Raw genomic sequence first — 21,289 nt, forward strand, 5'->3', positions numbered from 1 at the left:
ATTTTTAGCCAGAATTCACTGGTCTATGAGTTTGCATTAAAAATTGAGGATAAATGTGCTCCATAGTAGACTAATTTAAGATTTCCAGAAAACCAGGGGTTATTTTTTGGAGTACCTCTGTTGGAAGGTCAATTTTTTTCTTAGAGGTCTTTAAAGGTATGTTGGAAATTGGCATGTAGGAAGCTGATAAATGACAATTCTGGATATACCTGGTATCTAAGAAGTTAAACTTAAGGTGAAATATTTAGAAAGCTATCAAAATTGCAAAATTTAGTTGCACAAATCGAGATTTTTAATTGGTGGTCTCACACCTAATGAACAAATGTATTACAACATGGACGACTTCTTTAAATAAAAACACCGAAACATAAACTATAATTGTTCTTTATTGTTCTTGTTGTAACTTTTGAAATGCATTAAAATGTATGTACAATGCTAGGAAAATACATTCTGTAAGTTTTAAATGGTGTCTTTCCTAAAATTTCTACATTATGCTTTATCACTGTTTAAAACTGTTACTTTGCTACATGTGTAACATGGAAATTAAAGTACACAGGTAATGAAATGTTATGTATTACATGTTTGACTCGGAGGTATTTGCTTTATTTCTTTATATCAATAAAAATGTTGACAGCATCTACATTGTAGTTAAGAATTAACAAAATAAGAAAAAGCATGTATTTTCACAAAAAAATCGAAGTATTTGTAATACATGTATTGGTATAAATTTAAAAAAAATGACTTAGAGCTTGGAGATATTTTTATGAAAATTGAAAAAGGTCATAATTATACCAAACAATATTACTTTTTGGAAAAAAAAATCTTTTTTTAACCAAAGGCTTTTTGAGAAATAAATGCCAAAAAGCGAAAAATACCAAAAGAATGTGGGGTTAGTTCTTGGATATTTTTCCGGAACATTTATAAACTATTTACCTCACTAATTTGAATTGTATAAATTTTAGCTTGTATTGAGACAATGAAATCATAAACCTGGTATTTTTGCTGTGTTTTTCATAATCCTTATTTCATATCCCTGCGGATATTTAAAAAATCCTAGGTGAGGGGTGAAATTCTTGCCGGATACGGGTAAGATGACAGGTATGGGAGCTTCAAATTCATTTTATTTACATATGAAGTTTTTTCTAATAACTTATTAGGAATGTTGTTTTTAAGCATTGAATGAAAGATTTGTCAGAGTGCTGTATTATCATATTTGTTTTTTGTTCATTGTTGTATACAGAAATCCAATTGTTAGTTTTCTGGTTTGAACCATTTTAATAATGTCATTTCTGGGCCTTTTTAAGTTTGGATTTTGCAATCACACATCTTATCATTTTTATATCAAGTAGTAGATTATAGTATTGAGCAAGAATATGACAATTTTGTTCATAGGACGTCATATCCCTCTTGCACTTTCATAACTACATATTCATTTAACCTCACAATGTTGGTAAACACTATAGTTTGGCTTATATTTAAAAAAAATCACAATGAACAGGTGTATTTTGTTTTAAGTAGATATAACCACAGGTTCATGGTAAACTTAATTAAACCAAAACTTTGCCCTGATATGGGAGGGACAGAATTTTACTTACTTCAGCTAAAATCCTCATTAGTACACATGTATTTAAATTAAAAAAAGAATGAGTCAAGACACAAATGCCCTGCACAAGCTTTGCAATTTGAAAGAGTTAAAAAGGGGCATAACTCTAAAAAGGTAAGTGACTCACTGCCCAAATTACAACTCTGATTGCTTCTGGGCAACACGTAATGTCCTCATTGCCTATGGCAATGCCATAAAATATATGGTTACATGTATCTCATAAAACTATCACATTTGTATGTTTTAAAAACATTCAAGTTTCTTGATGAATGATGAATTTTTTCGTGTTATGTCTGCAGATTTCCTAATTATGGATGCATGCATTATAACATGGCTAATACCATATGAATTAAAACAATATTGAAACAACCTATAGGAAAGGCATATCTGATCTAAATAAGACCCTTAAATTGCTGAATCTCTTTAAAAATAATACAACTATGTGCATGACTGTATAAAAAGCCATAAAACACATTCATAGGAACTAAATTGCTTCTGGAGGATAACAAAAACATGTTCCCTCCTATAATTCCTGCTACAGTAGAACAAATAGATATTCCTACACCATTTAGCTATTACCATTCTTTGTTGAGTCTGCACAAGCAATGAATATTTAAATGCCAACAACAACCCATAAATTACATTTTGCATTGATAAATGTTAATATTTGTTTTCATGTATATGCAGATTAGGTTGAGAATTATAATTATGTCTTGACGTCCTTGAATAACTATTATCTTTTCCATATGAACGGTCATCAATGGGAGGATAACTCCTGCTAGACTTAAACGTCCTATGATATGGCTTTAACTCCTCTCTTCTATTATGATAATGTGAATCATTATGAGATCTTTCTCTGCCATAATTGTTTCTTCTATCATAACTACTTGATCTTTCACCGCCATAATTTCTCTGTCTGTCATAGCCACTTGATCTTTCCCCGCCATAATTATTCTGCCTGTTATAACCACTTGATCTTTCACCGCCATAATTATTCGTTCTGTCATAACTATGATATCCCCTTTGATGACTTTCGTTAAATGCATGAGAATTATTCAGTTGCAGAGTCTGAAAATCATTTTGATATTGTTTATCTTCTTCCACTTCCGCAGCACTTGACTGTGTCTTGTCATGTTTTTTGTGTCTCAGCCAGGGTTTATATCGGTCACTGTTGTCTTTTTTACTTTTGTTCGCATTCTCTGCTTTAAGGACTGGAGGATGATCACCTATCACATAATCAGGGTTACTACAAAAAATTATCAAGATATTTAGCTTTCTAAAAGTTGACAATAAAAATGTGTGACTTCATATCTGTAAAAAGTTTATTAATGATATTCCAAAAAGAGACCAAGTTCACTGTTAGACCTTTTTTGACTAATAGAAAAAATATTGTGTATGTTTGGTCAAATTTGGTTTCATTTGGTGCATTGTTGGTTTGGATATTTTGCCATAAATATTATTCATCAACTGAAGTTAGTTGGACATGCACAGCCACATTACAAAAAGGGTCAAACACAGACCTAGATTTAAGTTTCCTAGCAGATGTGTTTCATTAAAATCATAAATTCAATATGTTACTTTGAGACCTTTTTAACACTAATACATTGATGTGACTTGTTTTTTAAAAGTTTTGCTTGTTTTTGTTGTCCAATATGGTTTCATTTGAGGTACATTAAAAAGAGGATATATAAGTTATATCTTTATTTATCTGGGAAGTTAAGTGTGCATGCACAAGATACTTTTAATAATAAAAAGACAATTTGTTTTTTTGGTTAATAGTAAAAAGAAAATAAGAGAAATTGTTTCTGAATACAAATTATGAAAGTAAATATTGTAACAACAAATATTACATGGCATACTGCTGTTTCAAAATTGTTTGGGCTATACTATTTTTGACAGTCTTTTCAAAAGTATCAATTTTCTTTTTCATGGATTTGTATATATCTATATAATAGCTGTTTTATGGGTTATAAAAATTCTAAAGTTAAATGGTTAAACTACTGAATAACAATGGTATATCATAATAGATTCATAGTTAAAGAATTTGTTGCTAAAATATTATTTTAAAAATTTAACCGTAAGTATTGAAGTATATTGAATAAAGTGTAAGATTTTTTTTATTACTTACTGTTTCCGTGTAAGTAAATCATCAATATAGTTTTGCCTTTCAATTGGATGACCTCTGGCTTGTTTGAAAGCTGCAAGAAAAAAAACATGAAGGTGCATTTCTATTTACTACATATGCAAAGCCTATCTAGCAAGTCAACCAATGTACTTGTTAAAACTTGGTGATTTAGTGTTAGCCATATGGAATAAACTGTATATTGAGGAAGACCATTAATTACCCTTGCATGTCTTTTGTTGTTTTATTCTTTTAGGATTGTTGCAAGACTGTTGACCTTTATGGTTTTCTTTATTTTAAGATTGTTGTCTTTTACAGTTTTATTGTTGTCTTTTAGTTTTGTTGTTGTCCTTTGCAGTTATATTGTTTCAGGATTGATATCTCAGTGCAGTATAATTCAAATTTCAATTGTACTTCATTAAAGTGAGATATGCCTGTATTTTTCTGGATCAACTTATTCAATTATAAACCAGATGCTCCGCAGGGCGTAGCTTTATACGACCGCAGAGGTTGAACCCTGAACGGTTAGGGCAAGTATGGACACAACATTCAAGCTGGATTCAGCTCTAAATTTGGATTGTGATTAAATAGTTGACACAGCATAGGTTTCTGACACAGAATAAATGTGTTCTAATGAACTTAAAATTTTTGTTTCTCTTAGAGCAATTCACTATGCTGTTGAATATTAATCCTCTCAAAAAAATGTTTGAAGAAATTTTCTTTTTTATTTATGAAATTTCAAATGAGAAAAATTGAACCCAATTTTTTTAATCACATCCCCCTTTCCCTTATTCCAAAACTAATCTCAATTAAAATTTCTAATGGAGTTTGCAACAATAACTACTCATTTAAATACATCATAAAATATTAAGATGTAAAAAAACTGCTTGTTATCACTGAATGGTAAAGATTATTTTAATTTATCAGTTGGTAGTAAAAAGTGAATATACATTGTATATTGTATATAACAAAGATTTAAGTTGATTCTGGACAAAGAAAGATAACTCCAATTAAAAAAAAATCTTGCTATTGCACAATATTTTGCAATTAGATATTTCTTGCTTACTATTCTGGACAAAGAAAGATAACTCTAATTAAAAAAAAATTGATATTTCACAATATTGTGCAATTAGATATTTCTTGCCATTGCGCAATACTGTGCAATTGAAAAGACTTGCTATTGCACAATACTTAATATAATAATTTTAGATCCTGATTTGGACCAACTTGAAAACTGGGCCCATAATAAAAAATCTAAGTACATTTTTGGATTCAGCATATCAAAGAACTTCAAGATTTCAATTTTTGTTAAAATCAGACTAAGTTTAATTTTGGACCCTTTGGACTTTAGTGTAGACCAATTTGAAAACAGGACCAAAAATGAAGAATCTACATACACAGTTAGATTTGGTATATCAAAGAACCCCATTTATTCAATTTTTGATGAAATCAAACAAAGTTTAATTTTGGACCCCGATTTGGACCAACTTGAAAACTGGGCCAATAATCAAGAATCTAAGTACATTTTTAGATTCAGCATATCAAAGAACCTAACTGATTCATTTTTTGTCAAAATCAAACTAAGTTTAATTTTGGACCCTTTGGACCTTAATGTAGACCAATTTGAAAACGGGACCAAAAGTTAAGAATCTACATACACAGTCATATATATTGACAGTTAGATTCAGCATATCAAAGAACCCCAATTATTCAATTTTGATGAAATCAAACAAAAGTTTAATTTTGGACCCTTTGGGCCCCTTATTATGTTGGGACCAAAACTCCCAAAATCAAACCCAACCTTTCTTTTATGGTCATAAACCTTGTGTTTAAATTTCATAGATTTCTATTTACTTATACTAACGTTATGGTGCGAAAACCAAGAAAAATGCTTATTTGGGTCCCTTTTTGGCCCCTAATTCCTAAACTGTTGGGACCTAAACTCCCAAAATCAATACCAACCTTCCTTTTGTAGTCATTAACATTGTGTTTAAATTTCATTGATTTCTATTTACTTAAAACTAATGTTATTGTGCGAAAACCAAGAATAATGCTTATTTGGGCCCTTTTTTGGCCCCTAATTCCTAAACTGTTGAGACCAAAACTCCCAAAATCAATCCCAACCGTTCTTTTGTGGTCATAAACCTTGTGTCAAAATTTCATAGATTTCTATTAACTTAAACTAAAGTTATAGTGCGAAAACCAAGAAAATGCTTATTTGGGCCCTTTTTGGCCCCTAATTCCTAAAATGTTGGGACCAAAACTCCCAAAATCAATACCAACCTTCCTTTTGTGGTCATAAACCTTGTGTTAAAATTTCATAGATTTCCATTCACTTTTACTAAAGTTAGAGTGCGAAAACTAAAAGTATTCGGACGCCGGACGACGACGACGACGACGACGACGCCGACGCCAACGTGATAGCAATATACGACGAAAATTTTTTCAAAATTTGCGGTCGTATAAAAATGAATTAACTTTAAAAAAAATATATCCATGTAATGATTAATCTGTATTAATATCTCAATTAAATTGTTGTCAACCAATTGAATTCAAAGTTTATACTGAAATATTTTACATCTACATTTACATGTAAGATATCAAAGACTGCTTATTTTATGTGTTGCTTTAAATATGTTTTAGGATACAAAATCTAAAAATGTTTTAAAAATTTATCTTTTAAGTGTGCAATAACTTAAATCAATTACCCTCCATAGCCTCAGTAGGATCAATGCCTAATCTCTCAACCATGTACCTAAAATTAGAATAAAATTTAAAGTAGACAGAATAAATTATAAATTGTTCTAAAGCATCATATTTGCCACATCAACTACAAAGTCCCAAGTCTAATGGCTGTCAACTTCACCTTCTCAGGAGATCTCTTTAAAACAATTACATAAAGATTTATTGAATTCTAATGAATGTAATTCAAACCTCAGTCCTGTATCTCTTGTAAATTCTGGAACTATTGTGAACTTTTGATATATTTTTTTTAATAATGAACAAAAATGTAAGATAAATATGGTGTTTTCAGGAAAAGTTGCATGCAGATCTATGTGTCAGATACTAGAAATATATATTCCACAACTGCAACAAGTGAGTGACGATATTTCTCCACTCCAGACAGTTAAATTTTAATATTTAAGGCGTGAATCTGGCCGAGCTTTTTATATAATTAAAATTTAACTGTTGAGAGCAGAGAAATATCGTAACACAAGAGTTATAGTGGTGGAATCTGTTTCTCTTATGATTTTTATCCTTCCTTTTCAAAGATTTGAAGAAAGTTGTGTACTTTTTATATGATCAGACATGGTCGCCTTTTTTCATGATGTCACAATAGGAAATCTCAGAAGAAACAAAGAAAATTTAATGTCACAATCAAACTTCAACCAATCAATTGCCAAGCACAGATATTTCATAAGTGAAGAGAAATATTTTTCCCACACCAATCAAGTCATGTGAAAAAAAGTGCAAAAATAAGAGGATGAGATGCTCAACTAGTCCCATTAATTGCATTTATTAAAACCTTGCAATGACTTCTATATATCTTTATTCTCAATAAACCATATTACATAGGTATAGAGAAGACAAATGAATTATGTAAAATATTTACAAGAAGACAGAACAAACAAAATAGTTGCTAATACAATATATGAAGTCCATTTCAGCCAGGAGCACATACACCTGTGTTAATAATCTTTATGAATTTACATAGTTTAATCAATTCTAATTTGTTTTTTGAAGACATAATCTGATTGTATTTGACAATATTTGCATTTTTTAAATAATAATTTGACAGACAATGTTTCCTGTTTTCTTCAAAGTATTTACATTCTAATATATAATGCATTTCATCACCAATATCATTTTTATCACATAGAAGACAAATTCTACTGTTTCTAGCTATATTGTTCCATCTACCCTGTTCAATAGGGAGCTTGTGATTTGTGGTCCTAAATCTACACAAATCAATAGACAGTTTGTTCCCAAGAATTTCAAAATAACCTTCTTTTCCAAAAAAATCTTTAAAAAGTTTGTAATTTATTGCTTTTGGCGAGTTTTCAAGTAAAGAATGCCAGACTTGTACATACTGATCTTTAAGTCTAAGTTTGGTGAATGAAACTAACCACTTACAATTGATAAAAGATTGCGTTTCCCATACATTTGGGATACCACATTCGTTCAGAATAGTCTTTATTCTGTTTAACCATGAAAAATTCACATTGTCATTAATAGACATGTGATAACACAATTTATATAAAATATATGATAGTTTTGTCTCTTTACCAGAGTTTAATTTCCCCCAAAATGAAATCCTAGTTTTTATGTCCAAGTCTATAGGATATCTCCCAAGCTCCCCATAAATCATATAAGAGGGTGTAGATGTTTTCAGACTTAATAACAATTTACAAAATTTTAGATGTACCCTTTCAATCATGTCGTTATTGCCAATACCCCATACTTCACAACCGTACAGTAGTATTGGCTTTACCATTTTATCAAATAAATCCAGCTGACTACATATAGAAAGATTATGTAGTCGACCTAGTCTCAACACTTCGTACAGAGCCGTGGTAGCTTTTTCTAAATTAAACTGTTTTGTTTTATTAAAATTGCCTGTTCTTGTTAGAACTATTCCTAAGTAGTTAAATTCATCAACAATATCAAGTTTTTTGCCATTAAATAAAAATTGAAAATCACATGATGGTCGTCTCCTTGAAAAAACCACGACCTTTGTTTTATCAACATTAACTTTTAGCTTCCATACATCTGTGTAATCTTGGAAACAATCTAAAAGTTTTTGGAGTTCAGTTTCTGATTCGGCCATCAAAACAGTATCATCAGCGTACAAAATGATAAAAAGTTTTTAAAAAATGTCAAGTTTTTCCTCAAGCTCTTTTGACACTGATTTTAGGCCCTCTAGGTTACAATTTTGCAAAAATTTGCAGAAGTTAACTAGTTTTATCTCTTATTTGGATGCCTTCCGTCAACCAAAAAGAAATTTATATTTAATGGTGTAATATTAAACTGGATTATCTTAATTTATTATGTACTATTCTTACCTGCAAACTATGTAACCAGTTCTGTTAACTCCATGTGTACAATGTACACCTATTACCATTTCTAAAAAGAAAATTGATAAACTGCATTATGTGTTTCAAAGGCATAGTTGAGGGGGGATAGGAGGGGTCTTGATCCCGAAATCCCGGCCTTAAAAAAACGAAATCCTGAGGTCCCGAATTTAAATAAAGCAAATTCCGACATCCCGAAATCCGAAAAAAAGGATTCCCGGATCCCGAAAGGGTCAATCCCGAAATCCCGAGCTTAAAAACACCCGATCCCGGAGTCCCGATAAAGGTCCTATCCCCCCTCATAGTTGATTAACACTAAAAGTAATCTACTACATGTACATGTACTTGAACAGAAATATTATTATTATTTTTTTTTAAATTTATGACATTGAACCAAAGTATACATGGTAAATTGTCAGTATTCTGTTGCCTATTCAGTTGATGTTGACCAATTATATCAATGTTCATATCTATAATGGGGTTACATTCCCATTGCCAATCTTCGGAGGTCATGTTGATGATTAAGTTCAGTCTAAAAATAATCATAAAATGATGATACTTTACAACGGTTCCATGCAGTTTTTTGTTTCTTTTTAGAACTTTTGAAATGTCTAATTTCAGTATATACATATTACAAATCAAATTTGAGAGTTCAAGTCACTTTAGTTGACATGAATCCTGAATAATGCATTTTCAATCTTGTAATATGTAATAGATCATAAACAGGAAAACATTGAAAAATAAATTGAATAAAAATTAAAAAAAACTTTAATTTGAGAGAGCTGTCATCCTATGTTATATGTACTTTTCATTTAGCTGTGGAACCATAGTTCATATTAGATTTTGAAATTATGTATTGCTTCCATATGTCGATCTTTGATGTTATCATGGGCTGGATCTTGATATTTGTTTATAAATATTCCATACCTAAAATAGTAATACCCCATTAAACCACAGCAGCTAAAACCATTACTTTTTAATGTTATGTTTATCATGAAGTTACTTTTTATTCATTTGTACCTCTTCACCTCTACTTCAATTGACTTTAAATATTTTTCAACCAATCTATCCTTCCTAATAAACTATTACTTACCTTCCTTATTATTTCTCTTGATGAATTTCTCTACAACATCGAAAAATCTAAAATGACAAACCATGGCAGAAAATTATTTATAAATCTAGTCTATTTATAGTGGCTGTGAAATTTCAAATCTAAAAAGTCAAGATGTCTGGTTCAAAATAAAAACAAAACTGTCCACAAAGTTGGGCCTATTTCAAATTGTCCTATCCATGACTTTTAATCTTTTGACTATTTAAAATTCAATCAGAACTCTGGATTTTCTTTGACCCTTTTTATTTATTATTTATAATGGTATGCATATCCTTTTGACACAGACACACATCTAAATTTACCTGTAAACGACAGCATCTGTTGGTACAACATGTCCATAAGTGTAAATCTTTTCATGTTCAACATTTTTTCTACAAAATTCCTGCAAAATTTAAAGCTCTTAAAATTAATACATGTAGAACATTTCTGACAAAAAGTTAAACAGCAAGGTCACATAACATCTCAGTGTTTAGCAGAAAATTGTATTTTTGCCAGTGGACCACTGAAAAAATATTTCACCCCTGATTTACCAGGTTTTCATTTCATGATTCAGATCATACATATTGTCATACATCCATTTAAATGATAACATTTTCAAACTGACAACAGTGTTATAAATTTTGTAAATTCATATATTAAAGAGTGCATTTCCATAAATTGGAAGTGAGTGTGAATTTTTGTATTCTGATCATTTCTTTTCCTGTTGACCTTTTTGGTCCAACAACTAGGTGTGGACTTGGCAAGGCATCGGTAATCATAGTTATATATAACTTTTTTTTTAACTATCTGCTTTATGTTTGAAAAACATTATTAAAAAGGAATTCCTTTTTAACCATTTTGATTTTTTTTTTAATAACATGTTAAATATATCAGGGTTTCTTGGAACTTGATCCTTGAACTGGAAGCTAGAGACTATATATTGACCTCTTCGTGTCTATTTCAGTTTTAATCTTGGTATGTGCTGTCACTTTGAAGTTTGCACTACCAATCTTTTTGTTGATTAGAAGTACTTACTCCTTTGTGATAGTATTTATCCGTATATGTTATATCTATAACTAGTCCCAATTCTTTTCCTTTGTCTTTTAATTTCTCTATCACATCTTCAGGACCAAATCTAAATATACAGGTTTTAATTAAAATATTTTAAAATTAAAAATAAAATGAAGTACTAAGTAAGGTAAATCATAAGTGACTGAAAGTATAGGATTTTAATTTTTCTTGAGATGCAATTTTGCCTTTTTTCCATTTATGTTATTATATTGTAATTGTGAGTGTGCTAATAAACTACTGACTTGTATCTATTGTATGCTTTTCAATCATTTCTATATCTAAATAAAATATTTTAGAAAGATATGTTGTACAGCTGTACATATTCTATGTTACATGCTTACTGCATTTGTCTTCTATACATGCTAATGCATTACAGTTAGTACTGTTATTTTCATTTTACTGTTTTAAAGCTACTTTAATCATACAATTCTGAGTGACACTCATTCTATTATACAAACCCTGTACTTCCCATACACTATTATATAGGACCAAATTATTTAGGTGTATGGGCCAAGTATGCATTTCCAGTTTCTACTTTCTAGCATTCCCCTCATTTCTACTTGATCACTTCCACCAATTCCTACACTTAACTCCTAGGTCCTTTACCCCCCCCCCCCATCTCCTCATTCCCAGGTTCCCTTATTCTCAACCCCTTTTATCTTCTTTTAATAGACTTACCTTTCCTTCTCATGAACAGTTGACAGCAACTCCTGAAATGAGTTTGTGATAATAATTATTATAGTATACAATTGGTTACAGCTGTACATGTACATGTCTATTGTTGATTTTACAGCTAGAAAATTTTGTGTAGTTTGGGTGCTGTCTTATTAACATTGACCCAATATTTCATCTATTTTCAAGACAGTTTGTAAAATCATTTTTAAGTTGATTTTGATCTTATCAGAAACACACACCAGTACAGGTATTGTGTCATTTTATGTGTACACTGAAATAAGTAACTCCATATTTACTGCTTGACACACTTATATATATTCTTGTCTGCTCTATGGTTGGGTTGTTGTCTCTTTGACACATTCCCCATTTCCATTCTCAATTTTATCTTGAAACTTTTCAACATTTAACAATTACAAATGAAACAAATAGAAAATTTTCCACCTTTTACATGTCTTATTGTCTTGTGAAGGCTGAAATCATAACCTTTTCAGGGCTCTCAATACTTAAGAATCAGAGAAGTGACTAGGATTTTGGTGTTGATTATAAAGAGAAATTCTTGTTCTACCATTGCATTACATTATTGCTATTATGAATTATTGTAAATTCAGAAATTATTGCGTGCATTTATTATTGCGATTTTGTCACTTTAGACTTAAATGCCATTTTGAGAAAAATCCTGTTTAAGGGCATCCGATACAGTTTCAAGGGAGTTAACTCTTGGCGCGACGTTAAGCGTTTGAATTCCCGCAAAAAGTCACTTTTTTGCGGGACGTAATGCGTGTAATTTTCCGTAATAAGAAACGTAATGTGGAATTTCGATGCTCCAATTTCTGTTTCTCCTGCATGCTAACTTCTACGCCATTAATATTAGTGCATTTGATTCTAACAGGATAACAGTCTAATAACATCATAAGAAATAAAACAATTTTTTTATTATCATTCATCATCCATGTCATTGTATTGCAGCACAGGAAACCAATGATATTTTAAAACTAATACCGAAAACGTAGGTACACTCCGCTAACATAAAAGAACAAAGTTCTTATTTCCTCAACGTTGCACGTATTTTATCTAACGAAAGGCAATAGCCAACAATATGTGTATACACCCGTAATTTTTTTACGGGACGTATTATAGTATACAAATGTCCGTCGTAAACATGGAACAGCATATTATCCAAATTAGATTAAACTGAACAACATTGTTTTTTTCAGTCATGATGGTCAAACAATCTGTTTAATTTTTGGTGAACTTTTTGAGTTACAGGACTTTGTAACTAAAACAATTTTTTTTCACAGTTCGCAATGTAACTCAAACACGATTTATGACTATTGCTTAAAAATTTACACACTTCTTAGTTATATTAATCTGAAGATCTGTATATACTTTTTGAGGATGATTCAAAATTTGATTTTAGAGTTATTGAGTTTATGACAAAAAGAGCGGGTTTTCACATGTCACGCCGTATCTCAGAAACTATTTATTATTATTGCATAAAACTTCACTGTCACATACTTTTTAGTTAAATTATTCTTAAGATCTGTGTACTTTTTCGTGATGATTCTTCAATTCATTTTTGAGTTCTTGAATTTTTATTGAGCTTCAATTTGGGGATCATATAAAACATGTTGTGAAATACAAACTTACTATTGAGCAAGCATAATGATTGAGACAAGATATACTTAGCATGACTTCCTGTACAACCACCGTGTTATTTTAAAAACATGTATAATGTTTTTTAATGACACGACGGGCGTATCATGCGCTCGTAGCGCAGCTGTTTATTTTGTTCTTTATATTTTTTGTAAATATATTAGAGAAATGACGGGATGACAGCAAAAACAATGCAATTTCCAATATAATCAATGTTTCCAGATGGCATAACTCTTTTAAAGAATAGTTGATATGCACTGATTTTCGAACGTGTCCATACGATATCAGTTTTATAAAAAGTTGTGAAGAATTGTTCACTTGAAAAATGTAATTAACCAGAAGGACCTGAAGGACAGACAGAGGAATGGACGTGCGATATTTTATGTACGCGCTATGGTGAAAAAAATATAAAAGTTATTTACCAATAAAATTATGCTATGAGAGAAGGATTTTAATCGCAACTAATCCAATCGGTTTTGCCAAATCAAAAATTTCAAAGTTATAGTTTCATTGTTTGCATGGACAATTGCATTCTTTAGGAAATTGAAGATTCTCCTTTATAAGAGTTTGCTTTTGTTTTCTGACCACATCAAACAGAAGATGTAGTATAATTGCCAATGAGACAACTCTCAACAAGAGACAAACATGATAGAAATTAACAACTACAGGGCCCCGAACGGTCTTCAACAATGAGCAAAGCCCATACTGCATAGTCAGCTATAAAAGGTCACGAAATGACAATGAAGAAGGCCAATGGCCGAAACGTCTGAACAATTGGTTTATTTATACAATTATAAAAGGTATGTTCCCTATTGGAATTTTGAAAACAAGAATGTAAAACAATTCAAACGAAAAAAGTAACGGCCTAATGTATGTTCTGCAATTTATGTACAAAAAAAGAAGTTCCGTTTGCAGCATAATGCTGAGTTCACACGTAATTCGAATTCGATTCGCATTAACTTATTCGAATTAGTTTAATTCGGATTCGAAATGTTTCACGTCCTAATGTAAATTCTAATTCGAATTGCAATGCGCGTTAAATTTGATTTACTGTCCAAACGACGTGAACTTTCAATACGTATCATCAAAAACGGATTTCTCAGTGATTTAAACGTGAATAAAAGGATTTTAAGGAATATTTGTAATGAAACAGCAGCCCACCAAACAAAGCAAAACAAATCTAGAGGTCAATATACGGTATGAAACAATATACGAGTGTGTACAGTAAATATACCTGTATGTCAAGTTCTTAATTGCCGAGTCTTCAATTTTAAAAGCCGTAAAAATTGTCAACAGTCCGTTAAAACTTTTCTTGAGATGTTTCTCACTTAGACCACAAACAGAGAGAGGTAATTGTTATTCACATGATTTTATTTCCGGAAACAATATAACCAATTTATAGATAGTACTTTACAAGCAATATTTATACATCTGAAAAATATCGCCGGTAATTTGCAGAGATAACGTCGAAATTGTCTGCCAGCGACGTCGTGCACTTTAGCGCTAACGTTGAGGTTACAAAGGGGGGACACAATTTTTAGGATAAATCTCGTTTATCATGTTTATCATGGAATCAAGCATGGTGACCTATATTTTGTATTTGAGATTTGGAGAAAGCATGACAAAATGCAGTTTATGCAGAAAAATGATACAAATGACATTTTCAGAAACAGTTTATTTCCATGTTTTTAGGTTTAAAAAAATACGACTTTGAGCATCTGGTCCGCAATGTCAAGCAAGGCTTGAATAATTGTATAGTTATTCGTGTAGTGATTTATTTTTTTCCTTTTTGTCACTTATCACAGCTTCAGATTGAACCCGATCTTAATAATTTACGACGAAAAATATCTGCTCCAAAAATTTTATAACATTGCCTAATTGTTTTACAAAATTGCACAAATCCCAAATTTTCAGCCTCAATTTTCTCGAAAACAAGCACGGTGACCTATGTTTTATTTTGTGTTTTATTTTATAACTCGCCAAGGCCTACAACATATTACAAAATTATAAAAATGACATTTTATCGAGAAACTGTATCGGATGCCCTTAATTAATACAAATTATGCAAAATGCGAGTTGAAATTATTGCGATTACAACTCTGCTGCATCTGCTGATTGAGCTACATGTAAGCCTTCCAATTGATATTTTATCGTGTTTTTATATGTTGTGGTGTTATATACTATGGTTTTAGAAAAAGGGAGAAGGCTTGGTACCATTAAAACATTTATTCCCGCTGCAAATGTTTGCACCTGTCCTAAGTCAGGAATCTAATGTACAGTAGTTGTCGTTTGTTTATGTAATTTCTACATGTTTCTTGTTTTTTTATATAGATTAGACCGTTGGTTTTCCCGTTTGAATGGTTTTACACATCTAGTAATTTTGTGGCCCTTTATAGCTTGTTGTTCAGTGTGAGACAAGGCTCTGTGTTGAAGGCCGTACATTGACCTATAATGGTTTACTTTTATATATTGTAATTTGGATTGAGGGTTGTCTCATTGGCACTCATACCACATCTTCCTATATCTAATCATTGCTTTTTTCATTTAAGAAATAAATTAAATCAATGAATATATAAACCTGTTGCTAAAGGATTGTCATTTAACATCTGTGTTTGCTTGTTAAATGTATACTTTTCATTTATGGACTGATAAATCTTTTAAATCGAATTAGTCCTGTGTACATGTACTATGTAATTATCATACTACAGTGTAGTACACAAAACATGTACTAATACAGATTTTCTTAATACTCAGTCTGCAATAGATTCCTGCTTAGTATATGTTGTATTATGATTATAGTAACAAAATGGTCAACCAGGTTTCAAGTTTAATCTGTTTGTTACTTGTCCTGTGATTTGATTGGTTAGAAATTTTCGATAGGCAATGAACAAAGCTAATACATGTATTGATTTCATGGTTCATCTAGCAAACAAGCAAAATTAATCTTATAGTTGTTTGTACACACTTTAGTATAGATTCTGTAATTATTGAGAAATCTTTGCTGACAAACAAATCAAATGTTATGGAAAACTGTAGTAACAGCTGGTAGTCCTTTAACTAAACTCTTAATTTTGTTTTGCTTCAAAGAATCTTCAATAATTAACAAACAACTGACATGACTGCAGACAATAAATGAATAATACTGCTTTTAACATAATAAATACCTTTATATGTTTTGCTCATGCTCATGCAACTTACTGTGATTACATAGTTATTGCTCATAATGGGCATCATTAGGTTTTAATTTAAAATGATCAGTATTCACATATATATATCAAGGACTTACCTTCTTTAATGGAACTTTGAATGCAACAAACTTGGTACCACTTATCACTTCACCAAGGGAACCATACTTCTCCCACCTAAAACATATATAAAATTAAAGAACCTTAGTGAGAGCGCTCACATACCCCGGCCCACGTCCCTATATCGGCACTGGACAAACAAAATAACTGTAAGAAAAAAAAATTGAATCATAATTATAATTTCTTGTCGATATGCACATCTACAAAGTATGTCCTTATTTTCTACAGTTTCATGAAATTCTGTTGTGTGGTTTCAGAGGAGTTGTGATGACAAGCTGTTGCAGTAGTATATTGGGATTTTTTTTTTATTAAATCATAATTTCCTGTCGATATGCACATCTACATAGTATGTCTTTATTATAGAAAACGGTTTCACGAAATTCTGTTGTGTGGTTTCAGTGGAGTTGAGATGACAAGAACAGGACTGACAGATAGACAGACGAACAAACGGAGGGGTCAAAAACATACCCAGTATATATATAAATATGTGGCATGATTGACAATTAGACAACTATCCATAAACATGATGAAGACAAAAAGGTCAAAGATATGAACAATAGCAGGTCAGCATACAGCCTTTATCAATGAGCAGTTATCTTTGTTAAGGCTGTCAGTCAGAGTGACAGTGACATTTTTCCTCATCATACAAAATAGATTTTAATTTCAATAAACATGTGTACTCAATATCAACTAATATTGATTCACTTATAGGGTCTTTGCATCGGAACTAAACACATTTATTTAAAAAACAGTTGTTGGCATGACACGGGTTATGTTCTTCTCATATATTTTATGATAGTATGATACTAAACCCCTAATGGGAAGGATTGTACCTGATATTCATATGATGAAGACATAATCTTTCAATCAGTTTATTTGAGGTCTGGAGCTGGCATGTCAGTTAACTGCTAGTAGTCTGTTGTTATTTATGTATTATTGTCATTTTATTTAGTTTCTTTTGTTACATTGTACATCTTCTGACTTCTCTTGAACTGAATTTTAATGTGCGTATTGGTATGCGTTTACTTTTCTACATTGACTAGAGGTATAGGGGGAGGGTTGAGATCTCATAAACATGTTTAACCCCGCCGCAATTTTGCGCCTGTCCCAAGTCAGGAGCCTCTGGACTTTGTTAGTCTTGTATGATATTTAAGTTTAGTTTCTTGTGTATAATTCGGAGTTTAGTATGACGTCCATTATCACTGTACTAGTCTACATATCTTCTAAGGGGTCAGCTGAAGGACACCTAAGCTTGTGGCAGTTTCTCGCTATATTGAAGACCCATTGGTGGCCTTCGGCTGTTGTCTGCTCTATGGTCGGGTTGTTGTCGCTTTGACACAATCCCCATTTCCTTTCCCAATTTTAATATTGATAGTTGAAAGGGTCACAAATCTCCCTTTTGAGCAAGAATCCAAGTCACAATGTGTAAAAAATATTAGTTAAGGTAATCCGGTTCATGCTGTTAGTAGCTTTTGAGTCTGCTAAAAATTATGAGTGATAGCTTAATAATATTTGAATTATTGCCACCTGAAAATATATTATAAGGTTTGACAGTTCTGATTTTAGTACATTTAATTTCCATCAAAATTCATCACACTTCAATTTGAACTTCAAGTTGACATTTTGACAATACCGCTGTTCCTGGGAATCTTTAAATACCATTTCAAATCCAAGTCATTCTCTAATAGTGTTGATCAAAATATAATTCAAAAGACCTCATGGGAGTTATTCAACTTTTTTATATAAAGTATACTGTATATATATCATATGTAGGGCAAACTTTTTATGGGTCGAAGAACACGGGGTGAACATGCATGTTATCAAGGCAAATGGACTCGATAAAACTAAAACTAGATATAATTATTTGAATCTCCAGTTTTAAGAACTTTTGATTTAGAATATGTGCTGGCATTACACCTTATAGCTATTTACGAATCTGTGCTGGTTGACCCACTTATCTTGAACACTTGAACTATTGACTTCATACAACAATCAACATTTTCATTGTAGAGTCAGATATTTTGTACAGGACCTTGGTGATTTCCAGTTATGATGAACAAATCGCAATAAGATGTTTAACAAGAGGCTGTCACAACGACAGCAAACCGGATTTATTAACATTTATTTGTGTCCTGGCAATATCACAAGAACCATTACTGATGAATGGTGAAAGTGAAAATCGTCAATATCAAATTTGACCTCCATTTTGTCATCAGTATCAACATATTAAAATTTGAAAAGCTTAGATTGAATGGTTCATGAGTAAATGCAACAACGTGAATGGAAACACCATTTTACGATCTTTCAAGAACCATAACTCCTGAACGGTAAAAGTCAAAATCGTCATTATTGAACTTGACCTCTATTTTGTCATCAGTAACAACATATTAAAATTTCAAAAGCTTTGGTTGAATGGTTCATGAGAAAATGCACGGACACGACGGGAAACACCATTTTTCAATTTTTCAAGAACCATAACTCCTGAACGGTAAAAGTCAAAATCGTCATTATTGAACTTGACCTCCATTTTGTCATCAGTAACAGCATATTAAAATTTCGGAAGCTTTGGTAGAACAGTTCATGCATAAATGCACGGACACAACTGGAAACTCCATTTTTCAATCTTTCAAGAACCATAACTCCTGAACGGTAAAAGTCAAATTCGTCATTATTGAACTTGACCTCCATTCTGTCATTAGTAACAACATATTAAAATTTGGGAAGCTTTGGTAGAACAGTTCATGCGTAAATGCACGGACAACTCCATTTTTCAATCTTTCAAGAACCATAACTCATGAACGGTAAAAGTCAAAATCGCCATTATTGAACTTGACCTTCGTATAGTTGTCAGTAATAACATATTAAAATTTTAAAAGCTTTGGTTGAACGGTTCATGAGTTAATGCACGGACAACATTTGATTCCCGCCCGCCCGCCCGCCCGACCGCCCGCCGTACATCCCCAAATCAATAACCGACTTTTTTGTCACAAAAATCCGGTTAAAAATGTAGACCATGGTGGTAAATACATGTGCTTTGGTAATACATGATTGCCAGCTGATTAGTATTTATCTCCCAACCTAAGATGTAAGTCTCATATTCTAGTATGCATGAACAAAATCACTTGGAACGAATTAAACAAATCTGGGACGAACTGTAAACCATGACAAGGATTCATTTTTAAGTTATATTCATAATCCATTTCTTATAATACATAAATTGACTGACAAGAATTATTAAAATTGTAAAATATATTAATAAAGATAAATACATTGTACCCCAATATTCTACTATGCAAATCAATGTTATTTTGGTTGCAGCAATACAAATACAAGCATTTACGATACAGACTTGTTTTCTTTTACAAAATTATACATGCAATTGTATCAGTCCCTACACATAACCTTTTGATCCAACTAGACAATAAAACCAGCTGACATAGCAAATTCCCAATTCACACTCATTTAGGCAAATACAAACATCTAAAGACAGTTATAAATATTCATTTTATCCACGAACAGTTATAAATTTGAATCATCTGCCAAAACAAATATTATCATGCAGTACGTATACAGTACCGGGATTCAAGAGTATATGATCTCAGAATTTGCTCTCATCCCATATTCTATCCCTAACTATTCTGTTATCAAATGTATATAGTTTTATCTAATTTTATTTTTCAAATGTACATTTGTACTTATGTTATTTTGATTTTTTGATTTTGTTATTTTTGATTTTTCTTGCTACAATAGTACATTGTACAATGTAAATTATAAATTTTATAGTCGACAATTGAAGGATCGCTAGAAACTTAAAGAAGAGGAAGAAATATTTGGCAAATTTACCAACAAACTGTTACATACTCTGTTCAAATAATGAACGTGATTATGCAACTTTACATCAATACAAAAAAAGCCAGGGCGAATGGACCCTGGGCGAACAGGTATAAGAGCAAAGGGACTATGGCGAACAGGTACAATGTACAAGAGAAAAGGGACTGTCCGAACGAACGTGAATCAGTCTGTTTAGTCCTATAACATATGAGGGGGTATAGGACCTTTATCGGGACTCCAGGATCGGGTGTTTTTAAGCTCAGGATTTCAGGATTAACCCTTTCGGGATCAGGGAATTCTTTTTTCGAATTTTGGGATGTCAGGATTTAGGTTTATTTAAATTCAGGACCTCAGGATTTGGTATTTTTAAGCCGGGGATTTTGGGATCAGGACCCCTCCTACCACCCCTCACATATGGCTTTGCAGTCTTATTCATTTTAACGTTTTTATACTGATAATTTCATTTTTACTTTTTCAAATGGCACATTGATAGGTAAAAAAAATAAATCAGAAATAGTTAACAATTCCCCTGAGGTCATATGTTAACTTATAGGACTAGACTGTCTAGAGTCTGTTTAACTTTAGTATAGACTCATAGTCGTAAATTATAGAAACAAGTGCCTGTGCAATTACAGCAAGCAGCAGCGCGATCAGATGTCAAAATGAAATTACCTGTCTGGTGGTGGCATATTTTGTTTAAACTTGTTGTTTTCTGCCCTGTAAAAAAATCGTTATGGTCTACAGAATTAGAAAATTACGTTCTACTATTTTTACTTGCACTTTCGAAACAACCGGAAGTGCATATTAAAAATTCCCGGACCGCTTTCTAAAATTAGAAAAATCACAAAAGTTCTTAATCAACCAAGT

At 31.6% G+C, this 21,289-nt stretch overlaps 1 protein-coding gene across 1 annotated transcript; it reads right to left on the reverse strand.

Annotated features, from left to right (window-relative positions):
• Positions 1–368: 368 nt before the first annotated feature.
• LOC139520325 (RNA/RNP complex-1-interacting phosphatase-like) lies at positions 369–21,251 on the reverse strand. Its single transcript, XM_071312866.1, has 10 exons — positions 21,095–21,251; positions 16,573–16,648; positions 11,637–11,668; positions 10,923–11,022; positions 10,211–10,290; positions 9,891–9,937; positions 8,789–8,849; positions 6,434–6,480; positions 3,732–3,801; positions 369–2,849 (listed from the first exon to the last, which is right to left on the reverse strand). Exons 1-10 carry the CDS (start codon positions 21,109–21,111, stop codon positions 2,264–2,266), a joined length of 1,116 nt encoding a protein of 371 aa, XP_071168967.1. The 5' UTR covers positions 21,112–21,251; the 3' UTR covers positions 369–2,263.
• Positions 21,252–21,289: the final 38 nt, after the last annotated feature.

The sequence above is a fragment of the Mytilus edulis genome, chromosome 4 (genome assembly GCF_963676685.1).
Source record: "Mytilus edulis chromosome 4, xbMytEdul2.2, whole genome shotgun sequence".
NCBI classification, from domain to species: Eukaryota; Metazoa; Mollusca; class Bivalvia; order Mytilida; family Mytilidae; genus Mytilus; species Mytilus edulis.